This window comes from Marmota flaviventris, chromosome 10, assembly GCF_047511675.1.
Source record: "Marmota flaviventris isolate mMarFla1 chromosome 10, mMarFla1.hap1, whole genome shotgun sequence".
NCBI classification, from domain to species: domain Eukaryota; kingdom Metazoa; phylum Chordata; class Mammalia; order Rodentia; family Sciuridae; genus Marmota; species Marmota flaviventris.
The window spans coordinates 21,287,296-21,306,459 of NC_092507.1; the positions used below are offsets into that span (position 1 = coordinate 21,287,296).

The window sequence follows — 19,164 nt, forward strand, 5'->3', positions numbered from 1 at the left end:
TGGAGACCCAGGAAGAGCTGATGTGGCAGCTCAAGTCCAAAGGCTGTTGGCTACATAATTCACTGCTCAGGGAAAGTCAGGCTTTTGCTCTAGTCAGGCCTTCACTGATTGGACAAGGTCCACCAACATTGTGGAGGGCCATCTGCTTTATCCACAGTCCACTGATTCCAATGCTAATCTCATTCAAAAACACACTCACAGAAACACCCAGAATAAAGCCTGACCAGATATCTGGGTATTGTGGCCCAGGCAAGTTGATACATAAAATCAGCTAATGTAGCAACATGATAATTTTTGTGGGCTAAGTAGATGAATGAATGGACTTCAGAAAGGGAATCTTGCACCTGGATCCTGCACTTGGCAAAGAAACCCCAGTTGGAATGTAGCTCAGTGGTAGAGCACTTGCCTAGCATGCACGAGGCCCTGAGTTGGATCTTTAGCACCACAAAAAACAAAAATGAAAAAAACAGGCTTTCTGCCACTATAAGCTTTCTCAGAGAGGTGACCAGAGCCAGCCTGGGGCTATTGGCAGAGCAGGGAAGACATTCTCCTACAAGTACTTTACATTTTACCTACACTCACATCTGGCATCATCACAAAATGCTCATGTCTGGCATTGTTACAAAGTAGCTCTTTTGATAGAAACACTTATTACCAGTGTGATCTGAAGCAACTGAGAATCTATTCTCTTAAGGACAGCCACATCTAAAACCTTCTCCTGTAGGTTTAAAGAACCTGAGAGCAAGGCTTGGACTCTGCTAGGGCTCTCTGATGCCTAACTAAGCCCCTCCTCAAATCATCGCCCACTTTATTTTTTTCTTTGTACCGGGGCACTCTACCACTGAGCCACATCCACAGCCCTTTTTATTTTTTTTATTCTGAGACAGGGTCTCAATAAATTGCTTAGAACCTTACTAAGTGATTGAGACCAGCCTCAAACTTGCCATCTTCCTGCCTCAGCCTCCCGAACAGCTGGGATTACAGGTGTGCACCACCACACCCAGCTCATTGCCCACTTCTTTGTGCTTTCTACCCTCCAGCCACACCATGCTACTTCCTATTCCCAGTACAGATCCCGCAGGGAATTTCCTCCTCTGCATTTCACCTTGTTCTTGGAATGCACCTATCCCTCTTCTACATTTCATTTGTTTATTCTTCACTCAATGTTTTTTCCCCCCAGTGCTTGGAGTGGAACTCAGGGCCTCAGGTGTGCCAGACAACCACTCTACTACTGAGCTACACCTCCGGTCCTACAAATATTTCTTAGGTACCTGTAAGAGGGCAAGTATTCTCTTTGCATTGGGGACACAATGATGAACAAGAGAGACGAGGTCCCTGTCCCCTGGAGCTCACATTCTGGTATTGGGTAAACAGACAGAACTCAAGCCAGTAATTGAACAAGATAATTTCAGGTGGTAACAAGCGCTGGGAAGAAAGTAATGACAGGTTACAAGCAGGTTGATGAGAAAAATAATATAGGCTGGGGGCGGAATGTAATTTAGATGAGAGCTCAGGGCCCTGAGTGGGGGCTCAAACACTACCCTGGCTTGTGGCTGGCACTGAAGTACTTACATATTCAATCAACACATCTCGAGCACCTTCTGTTGAGTGGCCAAGTATTCCAGATTTCCAGGGTCTGAGAGGTTTCCATGTCAAAACCAGGAGGGTCCCAGGCAAACCAAGATTATTGGTCATCCTGTCTCCTGTGTGAATGTGAGAAGGCAGGGCCCATGGGGGTCAGAGCCATCACAGTGGCTGCAGCAGCAGAGAAGGCTGCTCCGTGGACAGAGCAGAATGGAGGGAGAGGAGAGGCAGAGAGCAAGGCCCCCGGATGCTATTCTTGGTCCCAGAGCCTTCCTACAGCAGGGGTTTCCATTACTTGCAACCAGAGTCCTAATTGACAGAGATAATACTCAGATAATAACCGGAACCAAGGGAGTATGTGTCTTCCCAGAGGGGTCTGCAGTCTGGGGTACAGCTGTGGTACAGTGCGGAAGGGCCCCGCCTATCTGGCTACCTCCCCAGGAAAATCTTCCCCATCCATTTGACTCAATTGATGGTTTCTGTCTCTCAAACTCTCAACAGTTTTAATGACGTCTCTCATGACACTGCCGCCTCCTTTATGTCTTAGACATCTTGCAGACTGTACAGGTTCATGTATGATTCACTGTTCATAGTGTCTAGCATATTCTTTTTATAGAAAGTGCTCAGTCCAATTATTACATGTACATAAGGAGCTCTACACATCTGAGAGGAGTGAATATTCTTATCAAGTAAAAAGAATCTTTCACAGGCAGGGCTGGGGTGTAGCCCAGTGGTAGAGTACCTGCCTAGCATGGAAGAGGCCCCGGGTTCAAGCCTTAGTTACCCTCAAAAATAAAAGATAAAAATAAAAACCCCAAACCATGCAAAAGAATCAGGCACAGTAGTATAGGCCTATAGTCTCAGCTACTCAGGAAGCTGAGGCAGGAGGGTTCCAAGTTTAAGGCCAGCCTGGGCAATTTAGCAATACTTCATCTCAAAATAAAGAGGACTGCGGATGAAGCTTGGCGATAGAGATTTTGCCTAATATGTGTGAGGCAAAGAGGTTTTGTACCTTGGATAGGAGGGTGTCTGGATTCCGTCCCTAGTGCTGCAAAATCAATCAATATAAATAAAAGTACTTATAGTACATAATGCCCGTTAGATGGGCCTCCAACTCTTCAGAATTTGAATATTAGTAATCACACTAACAGGGGTTGGGGTTGTGGCTCAGTGGCAGCGCACTTGCCTGGCATGCATGAGGCACTGGGTTCGATTCTCGACACCACATGCTAATAAATAAAATAAAGGTCTATCAACAACTTTAAAAGAAAAAGTAATCATACTAACAGCTCTTTATTTGGTGCACATTTTATGTGCTAGGTGAGGAGAGAAAACCCTGTGGCTCAGAGAAAGTGATTTGCCCAAGATTTTTATATGTCATGGAGCTGACCATAGAGCCTCATGTTCAAGCTGCAAACCAATGTTCTCTTGGCCCCTTCAGAATTGTGGGGCAGAGTTTTGGTTGCTCAACCCCTCTCCCAGGTCTCCTGTGGTCTGATTGGTGTCTTCTGGGCCAGCCCTGGGTCTGTCCTCACCCTCTTAAAGAGGACAGGCCTCTGGTCACTGGGTTTGCCGGTCTGGCCAAGTTGGGAGAATTCGGCTCCCTGGAGCTGCTGCGGTTGCCATGGTACCTTCCTGGGCTCCTCTAGTGTAAACCTGGGGGCGAGCTGTTTTGAAGCAAATGGGGAAAACAGAAGAATTTTTCTACTAATGTGGGCAACTAGCAAACAGCCAGCCTCTCCTTGAAATTTCCTCCACTGTCTTGTAGGTGGGTCTCAGGGCCATGGAAATCAATGCCTTCACTTCACTAGTGAGGAAATTGAGGTCCAGAATGCTTAGTGTTTTCCAAAGAGGTTTTGTGCCTTGGATAGGAGGGTGTCTGGAACCAGAGAGACCTTGGTTCCAATCCAGCCCGTGCATGTATTAAGTGACTTGAGATGTGCCCTGAACCCAGGATTCCTCACTGTAAATGAGGACCATAACTCCCTTCCCTGAAAGAGTCCTCTGAAGGATTAAAGGAAATACCTATACACCCAGCACTTCACAAAATGTCTGACATGTGAGGAGATGCCCATGTCTGAGGTCACCCTGCCCAGCGTGGGCAAAAGTGTTATGGGACTCGGGGAATGTATGTTCTGGTCTTGACTCTGCTACTAACTTGCTGTGTGAATCATCCCTTCATCTCTCTGGACTTCAGCATCTTTTTTCAGTAAACTGAAGGAGGCTGCTGAAGCAATCTTTGCAATTCTACAATTTTGTGCTTCTTGTGACAGGATGCTGATCCTACCGGACTGGCCCTGGGGTCCAACCAGGAGGTCAGCACCCTGAGACTGAGGGCCCCTTTGCAGGGAGAGGAAGAGATGCCTCTGAACACAGGACTCCCCCTGTGACTGGGTGTCAGCACCCAATCTGGCTCCTGGGAGCCTACTTCTGGCACAGGGCCCTGCCCATGTTCTGTGGGGAAGAGAGAGAGAAGAAAGGGGACAAAAGACAACTTGGGAAGAGACTCAGACTTGTCATTGGGAAGACCCATTAGACAGAGTCAACTGAAAGCAATTTTTGATGCCCTTAGCGTTAGCGTGGTACATAGGATGGGCAAATTTGATGCTGTGGACAGTCATTGCTACAGATGAGGGAGGACGGGGGGAGTGGGTTATAAGGTTATTATTATTATTAATGTAAGATGTGATTATGCCAGTGGAGGGGCTGGGAGGAGGGCTTGTTGTGGGGTAGGAGGCTGAAGGGATTAGCAGAGAAGAATACGCAGAGAAAGAGAAAAGGACCAGTTTTTGCCTAGGGAAATGACAGCTTGAAAGAAAAATCTGGAGCCAGGTGGAGGCTATCAAAGCATGTCCACTTCTACCATCAGGCTGTTCGCTCATTGCCCCAGGAGGCTGGCAGGGGAACATTGTGCACTGTTCCCAGAGGAGAAGTCTGGAGAAGGCCCTGCTCCCTACTGGGCCACACCTGATGGCCTGGGCAGCTGGGCCCATGTCGCAGGGTTCCCTCACTTTCTGCCAGTAATACTTCGGCCTGGGTTCATGGAGCTCCTGTTGGATCTCCACTACGGAACTCTGAGGTGGTCTCCCAGGCTCTGTCCCTTCCCTGCTGCTGTTCCCTCATCCTCCAAGTTCCTTCTGATCCCCCCTCATCACCCTCCACTTCAAAGGAGTAAACAAATCCTATAATTTGATGTGTGAGAATTAATTCAGGCAGTACTCAGACTGCCATACAGAACCTGTACCCAACCCTGGCTAAATCCCAGGGACAGACTGATCTAAAACTGAGTTTGCCTGGACCCACAAGATGAAGAAAGGACGGATAATAAGCATGGTTATTATTGTTATTATTTTAATAGCTTTATTTTATTCATTTCTTTTATGTGGTGCTTAGGTTTGAACCCAGGGCCTCACACGTGCTAGGCAAGTGCTCTACCACTGAGCCCCAACCCAGCCCTGGTTATTATTATTATTAATGTTAGATGTGATTATTGATAATAATGGTAGTAACAGAGAATGCTGCAAAATGTTTGTTTCAGGCTCTGGAACAAGCTCTGTATTTGCACTGCCTCATTTATCACCTTCATAATTCTATTAAGTAAGTATTGTAACCAGGTATGGTGTCTCATTCCTGTAATCACAGTTTCTCAGGTGACTGAGGCAGGAGGATCACAAGTTCAAGGCCAACCTGGGCAACTCAGAGAGATGCTGTCTTAAAAATAAAAATAAAAATAAAGCCGGGCATGGTGGCACACACCTGTAATCCCAGTAGCTTGGCAGACTGAGGCAGGAGGATCATGAATTCAAAGCCAGCCTCAGCAAAAGTGAGGCACGGAGCAACTCAGTGAGACCCTGTCTCTAATAAATACAAAATAGGGCTGGGGACGTGGCTCAGTGGCTGAGCGTCCCTGAGTTCAATCCCTGGTACCAAAAAAATAAAATGAAATAAAAATTAAAATAAAAAGGCCTAGGGATATAGCTCAGTGGTAGAGCGCCTCTGGGCTTAATCCCCAGTACCCCCCTCCAAAAAAATAGTATTGTCATCATTGCCTCTTAACAGATGAGGAAATTGAGGCTTGGAAAAGTTCAGATGCTTATCCAGGGTCACATAACTTGAATGCAGCCAACCTAGCATTGGAACGAGTCTATGCTCTTAATCACAGAATTCTACCTCCCGGTCGCCAAGCAGATGTATTCTTGCCAGGAAGCCTGCCTTGGGTATTTTGTTGTAGTAATTCAAAATGGATAAATATATGGGAGGAACTACTATTGAGCAGTCAGCTAAGACTGCTCACAGTCCCAGGCACAAGGAGGTAAAAGGAGATTTTGCAGTTTCAATTCCTCTAAGCTAGCATGCTTCTGAGAAGGCTGATCTTACCTGTCTTTTGTTGATACCTATTCTAGACCTCATGGTAGTTTCTCTAGGTATATATGTGTTTACTCCATGACACTCAAACGAAAACCAAATTAAATCAAATGAACTCTGCCTCTGCCCCATCCATCAGAGTTGTGGGAAAATCCAGCCTCAGGCCTCAGCCCTGTGGGAGTAGGGTGAAGGGTGTGGTCCAGTCCTTCTGCTCATTTGAGGTTTACATGATCCTGGAAACTGGGACAAAGACCTTTGGCAGTTGATCCATCAAAGTCATTTCTGAAATGCCTTTGTTCAAGCCTCAGGGTCCATTCAGAAGCAGGAAACTGTCTCTGCTCTGTTGACCTTGAACTTGTTACGGAACTTTTCCTGGGTCTTACCATTCATCAACGTCTCAAGGAACTTCCCACCTTCTTGGTCTTCCCTTTCTCAGGGATCCAACTTTCTGACTTGCCTTGGACCACATTTCCTCTTCTGGTCCATTCCCTCCTCCTCTGGACAGACACAGGCCTCCCCAGCAATGCCTGGGTGGGAGGGTCTTCCAGGAACCCCAATCCTGACTATGCTTTTGGGAGAGATTTGCCCCAAGGCAACATATGATGTGTGATGTATGACACATACAATGATGATGTATGTATGATAATCTGGGGGCATCAGAGAAGGAAGTGGCATCTCAGCTGAGACAGGATGGAGGTGTCAGAGTGGGTAGGTGACAAGGGGCCAGAGAGGGGCATTAGAGTGTTCCATGCAGAGGAGCCATTGTCCCAGGGACAGCAGATGCCTATATGCCTGGTGCTATAAAGTAGGTACATCTGTCCTTCCCATTTTATGAATGAAAGTTCGTGTGTGAAACTTACAGAACTTAGTAACTTGCTCAAGGTCACATGGCTAGCAACTGATGAACTGAGATTTCAAATCCAACCAATCTGATGCCAAAGCCCTCCCCTTAACCACTGGGCTAAACCTGGAGGAGAGAGGAAGTTATTTGGAGAAACATCAGGAGTTTATTTTGGCTGAAACAGTGTGGGAAAGAGAAGATAGTATATGAGGTAGAAAGAGATTCAAGTGCAGAGTCCCTGCAGCCATGTGACTGCTTGAAGGGAATGTGGGGAGCATGTCAGTACTGTTTCAGGAGTTTCAGCAAGAAATGGCTGTGTGTCAGACTAGAAGGACAAAGAGCCAGTTGTGGTGGAGTATCCCTGCATTCCCAGACCCCGGCAGTCTGAGGCAGGAGGATCAGAAGTTTGAGGCCAGCCTGGGTATCTTAGGGAGACCCTGTCTCAAAATAAAAAAAATAAAAAGGGCTGAGGATGTGGTAAAGCACCCCTGGGTTCAATCCCCAGCACCAAAAAAAAAAAAAAAAGTTAAGTTAATTAATTCTTTAAAAAGGGGCAGAACACCCCTGGGTTTCATTAGAGTTAGGGGTGGGGCTGGGGATGCACGTCAGTGGTAGAGCACTTTTCTAGTATGCTAGAGGCCCTGGTTTGATCTATAGTACTGGGGAAAAAAAGAATAAAGAGCAAAGAACAATGACAGAATTCATGGGTTATAAAGGAAAAATGGACAATGGGCAGGACTTGGTGATTGCTTAGAGGTGGTGAAAGAGAGAGAAAAAGAGTGAGACCCACGTGAAAACTGATGTGTAATGTAACTCAAACAGCCAGATGGATCGTACCCATCCTGTTTCTTTCACCTTCTGTGTCCATGGGGACCTCACCCAGGCGCTCTCTGTCTTCCCAGCTATCAAATGAGGATAATGAAACCTGACCTCCCCATGTATCCGGATGGTGTCAAGATAAGATGAAGTCATCAATCTGGAAGTGCTTTGGAAAGTCAAAAGTACTTTGCAAATGTAAGTGGTTATTATTTTATGGTTATCTTTATGGTCCTCCTCCCTCCTGGGACTTGCAGATGGAGCCAGACTGAAAGGCAGCCCAGGGGGAGCTGCGAGGCGAGGAGAGGCAGCCTCAGTATTTTCCATCAGGCAGATCTGTCTCTTTGGCAGGTGGGAGCCACATTCCCACGTACTAAATTGTTAATAGCTTCCCCAGGGAGTTCCTTTCTGCTCTGACTCCTTCAGTGATTTCTGTTTCTCTGTGGCTGACGCCTTCTGATGCCCTGGGTTGGCTCAGGATTTCCCACCCAGATTTTTTTCTTCTATTTTATTTTGGTTTCCCCCTGAAGTCAGGGATGGGACTCATCCCATCAAGCAGAGCCCAGATTCTGATAAACCAGGGATGGAGATTTGGATCTACTCTTTGTTCACCAAGAGTAGGGATAGACTCAAGAATCTCTTGAGTTCCAAAGGACTCATAGCTCTTCCCAGTGGGGGACAGCTGCTGAACAGAGGCAGACAGAGTTCTTGGTGACTGCTACACCACGGGAGTACATGGTATAGCAGTTGGGAGACTGGGCATTGAACCTCCATACTATACGGGCCTGGCATCTCAGCTCTGGCTTCGGCAGGCCTCCCAATCTCTGCCAAATACAATAATAATCGCAGTAGCTCATGCCTGTAGGGCTGCTTGAGGATGAAATGAGATAATTGACGACACACTTGGCACAGGGCAAATGCTTCATAAACGGGAGCCAACAAGAATATATATGAGGTTATGATGACAAATTTGAGAATCCCTTTTAAAGATAGATTAGGGGCTGGGGTTGTAGCTCAATGGCAGAGCCTAGCACATGTAAGGCACTGGGTTCAATTCTCAGCCCTGCATATAAATAAATAAAATAAAGGTCCATTGACAACTAAAAAAATATTTAAAAGAAGTTTTAAAAAAAGATAGTCTAAATAATAGCTGATATTCATGGAAGACTGGATTATTTCAAAGTAGAGTCATCTTTGGTTATCCTTGGGGGATTCACTCCAGGATCCCCTTGGATACCCAAACCCAGAGATACTCAAGTCCCTCTTATAAAGTGGTATAATATTTGCATATAATCTCTTGTATACTTTAAATTATCTCTAGAATACTTATAATTCCTAACTGTAAGTTGCTACACAAATAGTTGTTATACAGTATTATTTAGGAAATAATGATGAACAAAATTCTGTACATATTCAGTACAGATGTATTTCTCTGTCTCTGTCTTTCTCTGTCTCTTTCTTTCTTTCTTGTTGTGCTGAGGATTGCACCCAGAGGCACTTTACCAGTGAGCTATAACCCCAGCCCTTTTTCTTAATTTTTTATTTTGAGACAGGATCTTGCTAAGTTGCTGAGGCTGGCCTGGAACTTGCCATCCTTCTGCCTCAGCCTCCCAAATTACTGGGATTACAGGTGTGTGCCATTGCGAACAGCACAGATATATATATATATATATATATATATATATATATATATATATATATATATATATTGTGGGGGGCGGGGACAGTACTGGGGATTGAACTCAAGGGCGATTAACCACTGATCCACATTCCCAGCCTTATTTTGTATTTTATTTAGAGACAGGGTCTCACTGTGTTGCTAGGCTGGCTTTGAACATGCGGTCCTCCTGTCTCAGCCTCCCATGTTGCTGGGATTAAAGGCGTGTGCCACTGCGCCAGGCTCAGATGTATTCTTTTTAAAAATATTTTTGATCTGCTGTTGTTGAATCCCAGGATTCAGAACCCATAGATATGGAGACTCAACTGACTTCACTTTGGTGTTGTTTTGCTTTTGTTTTTGTTCTGTGCTGGGCATCTAACCCAGGGCCTTACACATTCTAGGCAAGTACTCCCCCTCTGAGCTACACTCCCAGCCCTGACTGTCATCACTTTGGAAGGCCATTGTGGAACCCCCTTTCAAGGCCTTTTGAGTTTCCATATGCTTTTCCAATGGCCAATATAGGAGACATTCACATGCACTTGACATGTATGACAAAGATTATTTCTTCTTCCTCTTCTTTGGGCCTCATTAAGTTGCTGAAGCTGGCTTTGAACTTGAGATCCTCCTGCCTCAGCCTCCCAAGCCACTGGGATTATAGGCGTGACCCACCACACCTGGCTCATAGTTTCTTGATTGCAAGCTCTCAAGGGAGGGACATTTTGGCTCATCTCCTGGTTTAATAGCTCATGTCTATTATGGTTTTTCTCAGTTAGCAAAGCATCCATGGTTTTACCAGCTCTCCCTGCTTCCTGCATCTCTCTACCTTATAGATAAAAAAAATTCAGGCCCAGAAAGGTTAAGTTTTGTGCTTCCACCAGAGGGATTAAAAAAACATGGTGGAAGGCAATTTTTCAATATATATATATATATATATATATATATATATATATATATATATATATATATATATGGGGAGAGAGAGAGAGAGAGAGAGAACACCTTTGTTTTTTTAGGTTTTTTTGTTTTTTTTTTAATGTGGTGCTAGGGATCAAACCCAGTGCCTCATGCATCCTAGGAAAGCGTTCTACCACCTAGACACCACCTCAGCCCCCAGAATGCAATTTTTAAAAACTCTTTTCAGAAGTGTGGGATTGGGGTGGAGAGAGGGGATGGAGGCAGAAGAAGGTAGCAGCAAACACAGGATTGTAGGTTTACTTCTCCCAGACAGGGGAGGGCCCCGAGGCCATGCTCAGAAAGATTGGCAGACTCACTAGCTGATCAGCAAAAGCCAAGGTGACAGGTGGTAGAACTGGAAATTAGCATTTTAGTTCCAAATAAGATGTGATTAGAGCCCATTCTGTGAAGGGTTTTAGTTGCTTAGAAGAATTCTTAGGTCTGTATTAAGCTATATCTTCCCTGTCTCCCTTTTCAAAAAGGGCCCACCAAGTCGGAACTGAGCTTTTTTATGCAATCACTCATCAAGTGAGCACCTGGGTGTCAGGGACTATACCACGATGAGGTACAGAAATGCACAAGAGCAATGAACAAACAGTGCTGACTCAAAGAAACATGGGAAATTATGCAAAGAAGACAAACACGGTGCTGTGAGAGCAGATAGCAAGGCAGTCTGGTCTCATTGGGATCTGGTCAGTGAAGGTTTCATGAAGGAATTGAGAATGAAGCTGAAACTTGCAGGATGAATATTAATAGCATGTAACTTGGGGAAGTGGCCTGGCCTTCCAAGTGGAAGGAATAGAATGTGCGAATGTCCTGAAGTAGGAAAAAACATGGTTTGTCAAAGGGATGGAGGAGGCCAGAACTCCAGTAAAATAGTCATTCTCTTCCCTATTCCAATCTCTCTCTCCTGGTGCTAGAAAAGTCTCTGAGTGTGCCAGATCCTTTGAAACAAAGAAGAGAATTTGGCAGCACATGATCACTGCATGTCTGATGAGTTTTTAGATGGCTGAATGGGAAAGCCTTGGGGTGAGGGGTTTGCTGTAGCTGGTAGAGGGACTTGGACAGCCACTGAGGAGACGGAGAGAAGAGAGCAGAGAGGAGAATGACCTTGGAAATCCTCCCTGGCTTCCTTCAGTCCCCTGACCACAGGGCCTTTGCAGATGTGCTTTCTTTGTTTGGAACCGTCTTCCCACATTTCTTCCCTAAGTTATGCTTCCCCACTCCCCACCCAAACTTTCACATCACACTGGTTTTGTAAAGACCCTTCCCCTTTCCTTAATTTCAACTATCATCTTCAATCATATGGTTTTAGGATTAATGTCTCTTTCTTGCTCACTGTTCTATAAGTGCAGGGAAGCCGGGGCTGCACCTGGTTTTGTGTCCCACTGGATCCCAATAGTACTTGGCTCTTACATTAAATACTCTCAAAATATTTGTGGTGCATAGCTGACCATGTGGCAGATGCCATTAATCTCCGTGACTCAGAAGGCTGAGGCAGGAGATCTGCAAGTTAGAGGCCAACCTCAGCAATTTAGCAAAGACCTCTCTGCAACTTAGCAAGACCCTACATCAAAATTTAAAAAGTGCTGGGGATGCAGGTCATGGTAGGGCGCCCCTGGGCTCAATCTCCACTACCCAAAATCGTGCAGCCGATGAATGGGGTGCAAGAAAAGCATGGCTAATAAAAGTTCTTTATGGAGCACTTTCTATGTGCCCCAATGAGCTGTTTTTCCCCTCTAAGGTTTCACATGTTTATTACAGAACCAATCTACTAGTGCAGAGCATAAAAACAAAAAGAAAATCAGATTCTCAATGAAACATGTCCAGCTGTCCAGACAGTGGTGACCTTTCAGCTCTATACGGTAAGATAGTGACCTTGATAAAGCGCAAATGTGTATGCCATCTCACGTGCAATTCCTTAGACCACTTGGTTCTTTCCCACATCTCCTCTGAATTTATTACCGGTTTTCATCCGAGTCCCTTAGGGGAGTGGGACGATTTTGCTTCTGTTTCTTGTCCAGGAATCGCTTGATCCTGGAAGTCTTATGAGAAGACATGGCAAGGAACGGAGTCCAGCACACACTGCGACAGCGGAGAAAAGGAGACCACTGAGTTCTGTGGTCGCATTATCTTAATCTCCCCGACAACTCTCTGAGGGAGGTAGAGAGGTTTTCCTCATTTTACAGATAAAAAGAATGAACTTGAGATGGTTAAGTGACTTGCTCAAGGTTACTCTGCTGGTGGGAGGTGGGATTCACATCCAGGTTCTTCTGACTCCAAAGTGGCAAGGGGGCGGGAGGTGAGTCCAGGCTGGAGTGGGGGCGCACTCGAGCCCGCAGAGTCTAACCAGAGAGGGGGCTGGAGACTCCTCGGCCCAGCTCCGAGCCCGAGCCGGTGGTGTAGCGCCCGCCCCCGGTTGCGGGCGCAGGCTGGCGGACGCCTCCGGGCCACGTGGTGCGCGCGGCGGGCGCGTCCGAGGAGCCGGTAGCAGCTCCTGGCTCACAGCGCTCCGGGCTAGGCGAGCGGGAGGACGCCGTGTGCTGGATCGGTGCGGGCGGCAGGGCAGGCGGAGGAGGCGCAGAGAAAGCCGGTCGGCCAGGACGCTGCAGCAGGCGGCGTCGGGGCCGCAGCTTCGGCCCTTGGCGCGCCCCTAGCGCCAGGTTCCTGCGCCCTGGGCGCACGGTGGAGAGGGACCCGGAGTCGATCGCGGGGCCGCCATGGAGCCTGTCCCCTCTGCGGATGCCGAGCTACAGCCCCTGATTCTCACCAACGCCTCGGACGCCTTCCCCAGCGCCTTCCCCAGCGCGGGCGCCAATGCGTCGGGGCAGCCGGGCGCTCGGAGCGCCTCATCCCTCGCCCTGGCTATCGCTATCACCGCGCTCTACTCGGCTGTGTGCGCAGTGGGGCTGCTGGGCAACGTTCTTGTCATGTTTGGCATCGTCCGGTGAGTCCACTGCGGGCTGGCGCAGCGGGACTTGGCCCCGGGGTGAGGATTGTGACCACGGATTTGAGACCTGGGCCTCGACTCCTCCAACCTTCGCACGAGGTCCAGAGGGGAGGGTACTTCTTTTGAGAGTGGGACACAGAAATGAATGTCTTGTGTGAGTGTGTGTGTGTGTGTGTGTATGTGTGTGTGTGTGTGTGCGCGCGCGCACGCTTGCTTCTTGAGCTTGCCTAACATTTAATCGTTCGTTTGCATCCCCTTGCTTCTGCACCAGGGTTGTGGGACAGTTTGGCAACAGTTTGTGTCTGTCAGTTTGCGAGTGGGTGATTGTGACAGTAAGAGTATATGTTTAGTCCTCTGAAACTTCAGGGGTGGGTGGAGATGCTCTACAGTGCTTTGGGCCTTCCAGGTAGACTGATGAGTATGGACACTATGTAGGTGGTGGGGACAGTGTCATATTTGCACCATGCTGGGGGGGTGCACTTACCAAGTCAGATTTGGTAACTATGTTGGGGTCCCCGTGTTGGTGTGTGCTTGTCCCAAACCATCAATTTGTAGTTGTCTCTGAGAATGAGATGTTGACTGTGATGTTTCTTGTCAAACCTCTGAAACCCCAAGGAGAGGGGTCATCCAAAGTGGTTTTGGGCACCGATCTTTGTGCAGCTACATATGCTTGCCAATGGAGAGCCCATGGATACAATGGTCAATGGCTGTGGGCTGTCTAATAGACTCTCTTCTCCCTTCCCCAGTGGCCATCTGGTCAGGAACTCTGGATATGACTCAGAAAAGGCTCTGATCTCCTCATAAATGTCCCTCTCATTTTCTCTCTTTTTTTTTTCCCCAAGACAGCAGTGGTTAGTTTGGGCAGCAGTGGAATTTGTGCTTTTGACCCCCTCAAAGTGAGGTTCTCTTCTTGATATTTGCAGAATGTTCTGAGACCTTGTCAGTCTAAAACATCATCAGTGTTTCCCAGAAGTGGCCCTCCTGATGTCACCCTGCCAGCTCATATCTGGGCAAAAAAGATTGAGAGGAGACTCCCATCCTTAAACAAGATGCCTTGGGATTTGCTGCTGTTTGAAATGGGTCTCCCATGCTGGTTGATCCAGGACCTAATCCTGAACTTTTCTGGGCAATGGTGTCACCAGGTTGGGAAGAGGACAGATCATGGGCTCAGTGGTTAGAGATGTGAACCATGGTCCCAGCCCAGCCTTGAGACCTATGCCTTATTGCTCCTGCCTCAGCCGCCATCTGCCTCAGTTTCCCTATGGAAGAACAGAGACCCAATCTCCTTGGTTGAACAGTATGAATTCCAGAGTGTGGGGGCTCTGCAGGGAAGCATGTTGGAGCATCTAATGGAGTATGTGGGTCTCAGGGGTCTTTGGCATTGATGACCTCTTTGCTCCTCAGGAAGAGTGGAAGGTACAAGGGTTTCCTGAGCCTTTAGTGACTCATCACCAGCTACAGTGGGAAAATTTCCCCAAGCACAGGGAGGGCTGATCTTTGCTTTGTGTTTTTGTCAGTGAATTTCCCCACTCTGTAGGCTTAGAGTTGGGCTGATGTGGGTTTAATCCCTGTTCTGCCACAAACTGGCTTTGTGACATGGGCACATCTCTTACTTCTTTGAGCCTCTGTTTCACCCATAGATGGGGAGATAATAGAACCTCCTTCAGCAGGGTGGTTGTGAGGTGTCAGTGAAGGGGTGTATCTAATGCAGCTGGCTTGGTGCCTGGACCCAATAAATGGAAGCTGTCTGTACAATGAGGAGGAGGAATTTTCCAGATCCTACAGGATCCAGGGTTGATTCAAGAAGGGAACATGAGGGAGGCACTCATCTTAAGGTGGGCCTGAGAGTGGATACAACGCGGAGAGCTACATGCTCTCTAGGGGAGCTCCAGAAGCTCAAGTCTGGGAAAAGCTGAGAGCCAGATTGTTCCCATCTCCAGCCTTTTCCCCAGGGCCTCTGGCTGCTGGGCTGATGAGCACAGCTTTCCTAAGACCATTGAGCAAGGGAGGGCCTCCTTCTTCTCAGGGACTGCTCTGGGGAGGCTCTGGGCTCAGCCTGCTGGGTGCATTTCCAGCCAGCCTTTTGGAAATCAATTGTCAAATGTATGCAAATGGCATAGCTGGCTCCATAGGTCCCCATGTTGCTACATTTCCCTGGCCATCTGTCTATAACAGTCTCTGGGTCTGAATGAGTTAATGCTCACCTATAACCGTGAGCAGTAGGCATTAGGATCACCATCATCCTTGCCCTCATTTTACAGATCAGATGAGGAATCTGCTGCTCATGGAGCAGCCAGGTGACTTGTTCTTTGTTACTGCATCTGGCACCAGACTCAGAGCTAGAGCCCTAATGTTATGACTCCAGATTCAGAACTTTTTCTGAACTACCTGGGGTAGGGGAGAGTCAAAGCATTGCATAGAAGAAGGGTGGGAGAGTCCTGTCCCTCCTCAGAACATGGATCCTCAGAACATGCTGGAGACCCTGAGAACTGGGACCCTATATGTTATTGAGCCCATACATTACAGTCTGCTGTCCTTAGAGGTGGGAGGATGATGGGGGCTAAGAGGCAGGCTGAGCACAGGGCAGTTATCTAAGGGTCGACTTCTTCCAGAAAACTCCCAAGAGCAGTGGAGAGAGGGCAGCCGAGGATGGAGGGAAAAAATCCCCTGGTTCCCTGAAGGACTCCTGGAGCTCTGAGCCACCTGTGATTCCCTGGCCACCCATGCCGGGCCTGGCACAGCCAATAAACAAGCCCATGGATTGGTTACATAAAGAAGTGATTGAATGAATTGTGCCAATCAGGCCTGAGCTTCGGCAGCTGAAGGCCGGGGAAGGATCTCAAGGGAAGATCCAGAGGACCCCTGGGGCAGGAAAGCAGGGTAGTGCAGTGGGCAGAGCTGGGGTTCTGGAGTCAGACACGTGAATTCAAATCGGCTGACTGCTTGCTGTGTATGTGGGCTAGCCACTTCTCTATGGAAGCTCACCCCCCACCCAGAAAGTGGGAATAGCAACAAGCCCTCCAAGGGCTGGGATGAGGCTTAAAGGAGATGAAGTATGAAATCTGAGCCTTTGAGACCCTGAGCCCTTTGAGAACAGGGAGGGGCTCTGTGTGAAGGAGTGAAAAGAATTAACTCTTTCAAGGAAGTTCCAAGGATGCTGTGCTGGATGCTGAGATCCAACCGTGAGGAAAAAGGAAAAAACCCCAAATTTGCAGCTGTGCGAAGGGCTTGTGGGGTGAGAGAGGGTCTCGCCTAGTCAGAGATCAGAGGTGCACTCTTCAGAGCTGCAGGATGAGGAGACAGAGGTGGAAATGGGAAGAATGACAGGGAGGAGGGCCTGAGAAAAAGAACCAGGAATCTCAGAATGCCAGAGCCCACCGCACGGCTGCACTAACCCCCTCCTCACTCCACGACCCGCCCGAGGAGCCCACTCATCCTTCTGGGTGCATGAGAATCACCCTCTTAGCAGACAGCCTGTGTGGTTCCCAGGAATAAGGTTTCTATGAAGTGCAAGCAGGATTTCTCAGGACAGCTGGTCCCCAGAGTGGAGCATCACCACCTGCTCTGCAGTGAGTCCAGCCTACCAGGGGACTCCAGCGTGGAGGTGCCCCGGGTCCTCAGTGCAGACCTGGACAACCGCTCCTTCTGGGCAGAGCCAGTGCCCTCAGCCGTGCTGACATCTCAGAGAGTTTCCATCAGTGGTCCTTTGGGTATGGTGGAATTAGAGGGTTCAGAAGACCCTTATCTTTGGCAGGTGACCCCCTGTCCCCTCCACTTCCTGCCCCAAACTTTCTGGTTCACCCATCCTGGACTCTAGGCAGAAGAATGGAGTCAGTCTTTTCCCACCTGGTCTGTTCTAAAGGCTTCCTGCCTCGCTGCCTCTACCTCTCCTGATCCTGGGTTGGGCAGGTTTGCACCTACCGTCTCTACCCTCTCCCAGTGTCCTCTGTCCCTTTCCAGCCCCAGTTTTCCTCTGTGTGACTGTTTCACGTTGAATACTTCTCTGCCCCTTGATCTCTCCTCATCCTGGGTCTCTTCTGGCTTTTCTCCTTGTATCAAATGCCAATTGAGGTCTTTGGCAAGCTGGCTGGACTCCCTGAACCTCAGTGTCTTCATCTGTCAGATGCACCACCTCTTAGGTGCTTGGGTCCTAAAGATTGGATAAGTGATGTTGGTGAAGCAACTTGTTTTCCCTGCCATCCCAGGTGACTGCCACACACAGCAGGGAGGATGGGCCTGGCCAGATGGCCTGGGCTGTGGCAGGGTCACAGTGAATAAGGGGTTCTGGTTGTCCCTTCTGTCTTTTGAAGTGTAAGGAGCTGCCGGGAAAGGGTCTCAAGTATTAACTGCAGAATTGGGAACACTAAGTCCCTGTCTCATTTTGGAGGCCCAGCCTGTGCTGTTTGTCTATTTCTCTCTCCCCTCTTTCTCAGGTTAGGGAAGGGGCTGTTATGGCTTGGATGTGAGGTGTTCCCCAAAAGCTCACATGTGAGACAGTGCAAGAAAGTTCAGAGGAGACAGGATTGGGTTGTAAGAGTCTTAACCCAGTCAGTGAATGACTCCCCTGATAGGGATTAACTGGGTGGAAACCGAAGCGGTGGGGTGTGTCTGGAGGAGGTGGAAATTGGGGTGTGGCTTTGGGTGTCTGTTTGTATCTGGCCAGTGGGCTCTCTCTCTGCTTCCTGATCACTGTGTGAGCTGCTTCCAGAGGGACTTTGCCGCCATGATGTTCAGTCTCATCTTGATCCCTGAGGAATGGAGCCAGCCTTCTGTGGACTAAGACCTCTGAAACTGTGAGCCCGCAGATAAACTTTCCTCCTCTATAATTGTTCTGGTCAGATCTTTTAGTTACAGCAGCAAAAAAGCTGAATAAAACAGGGGCCAAGGGTCTCCAGGCCAGGAGAGATTCTGGTGAGAAAACAGTGTCATGATGAAGGTCACAGTCAGGGGTGAGCTAGTACTGGGTGGGTCTCAATCCCAGCTCTCCCACGTCCTGTTGGTGTGGCTTTGGACAAACAAAATTAACTTCCCTAAGCCTCATTTGCTCATTTGAAAAATTGGGAGGTCATGATTGGTGACTGGGGAGATTAAGTGGGGTTATGCATATAAAGGTCTCAACGCAGCACCTGGCACACAGTAGGCCCTTAATGCCACATCCAGTGTGGCCAAACTTGTGGTTCCAGGGAGGGGTGAAGGGGGATAAGAAAAAGCCTCATGCACGCAGATGATTTTGAAGATAAAGCTGGAGTCCGTTGGAGGGCTGCTCTCTGATGGAGAAGCAGATCTAAACAGTGACGCCAGCAATCTTTCTTTATATATGTCTCATTATCAGGTTAATGACTATACGAGCATTATCCTTTGTATTCAGGAAAATTACAGAACTAGAAACACCAATGCAGCTTTTCCACATTTGCAATCCACAGTTGCAATGTGCACTGTTGGGAGCTTTGTGTAGCTCTCGGGGAGGCCCATTGCTTAAAGTTTCTGTTAAGCAGGCGCAGGAACTGCAGAGCTGGTGAAGCATTGTGGTTGTCTAGCAGGAGAATTCCTCTATCCCTGGGAGCTATGCGCTTGAGTTCAAGGTTGAAGCTAACAGGAGTCTTGCACAGAGCCTCCTCATGCAGAGCATTACCAAAGGAGCTAGGCATTCAATGCCTTTGCACAGAACATTCCCAGGCACTAAGCATGCCACAGCCATGAGGTCATCAGAGACCCCCAGTCTCAGTCACTGTTCTCCTATTCTCTGTCTCTGCTCTCCACACTTCTATATGTGTCAGTCCCAATTAACCAGTACACCTGCAGCTGCCGCAGTGGGCAGAGTGGGTGGCTGTTGAGGTCTGATTATCTTCATTTCCTACCTTGTGCCCTGTCCTTTGTCTTACATGGGCTGCACATTTAGACAGTCAACAAACATTTGCTGATATTGACCCCTGTGCAGGCTCCTAACACAGCCCTGCCTGAGAGCCCCTGGTTAGGTACAGCTTCAGGGACAGG

At 48.1% G+C, this 19,164-nt stretch overlaps 1 protein-coding gene across 1 annotated transcript in view; it reads left to right on the forward strand.

Moving 5' to 3' along the window:
• Positions 1-12,940: 12,940 nt before the first annotated feature.
• Oprd1 (opioid receptor delta 1) overlaps positions 12,941-19,164 on the forward strand; it is a 36,892-nt gene continuing 30,668 nt past the window's right edge. The window contains exon 1 of the mRNA XM_027937504.2: positions 12,941-13,167. Coding sequence (XP_027793305.1) covers positions 12,941-13,167 — 227 coding nt within the window. The remainder of the gene's footprint in view (positions 13,168-19,164) is intronic.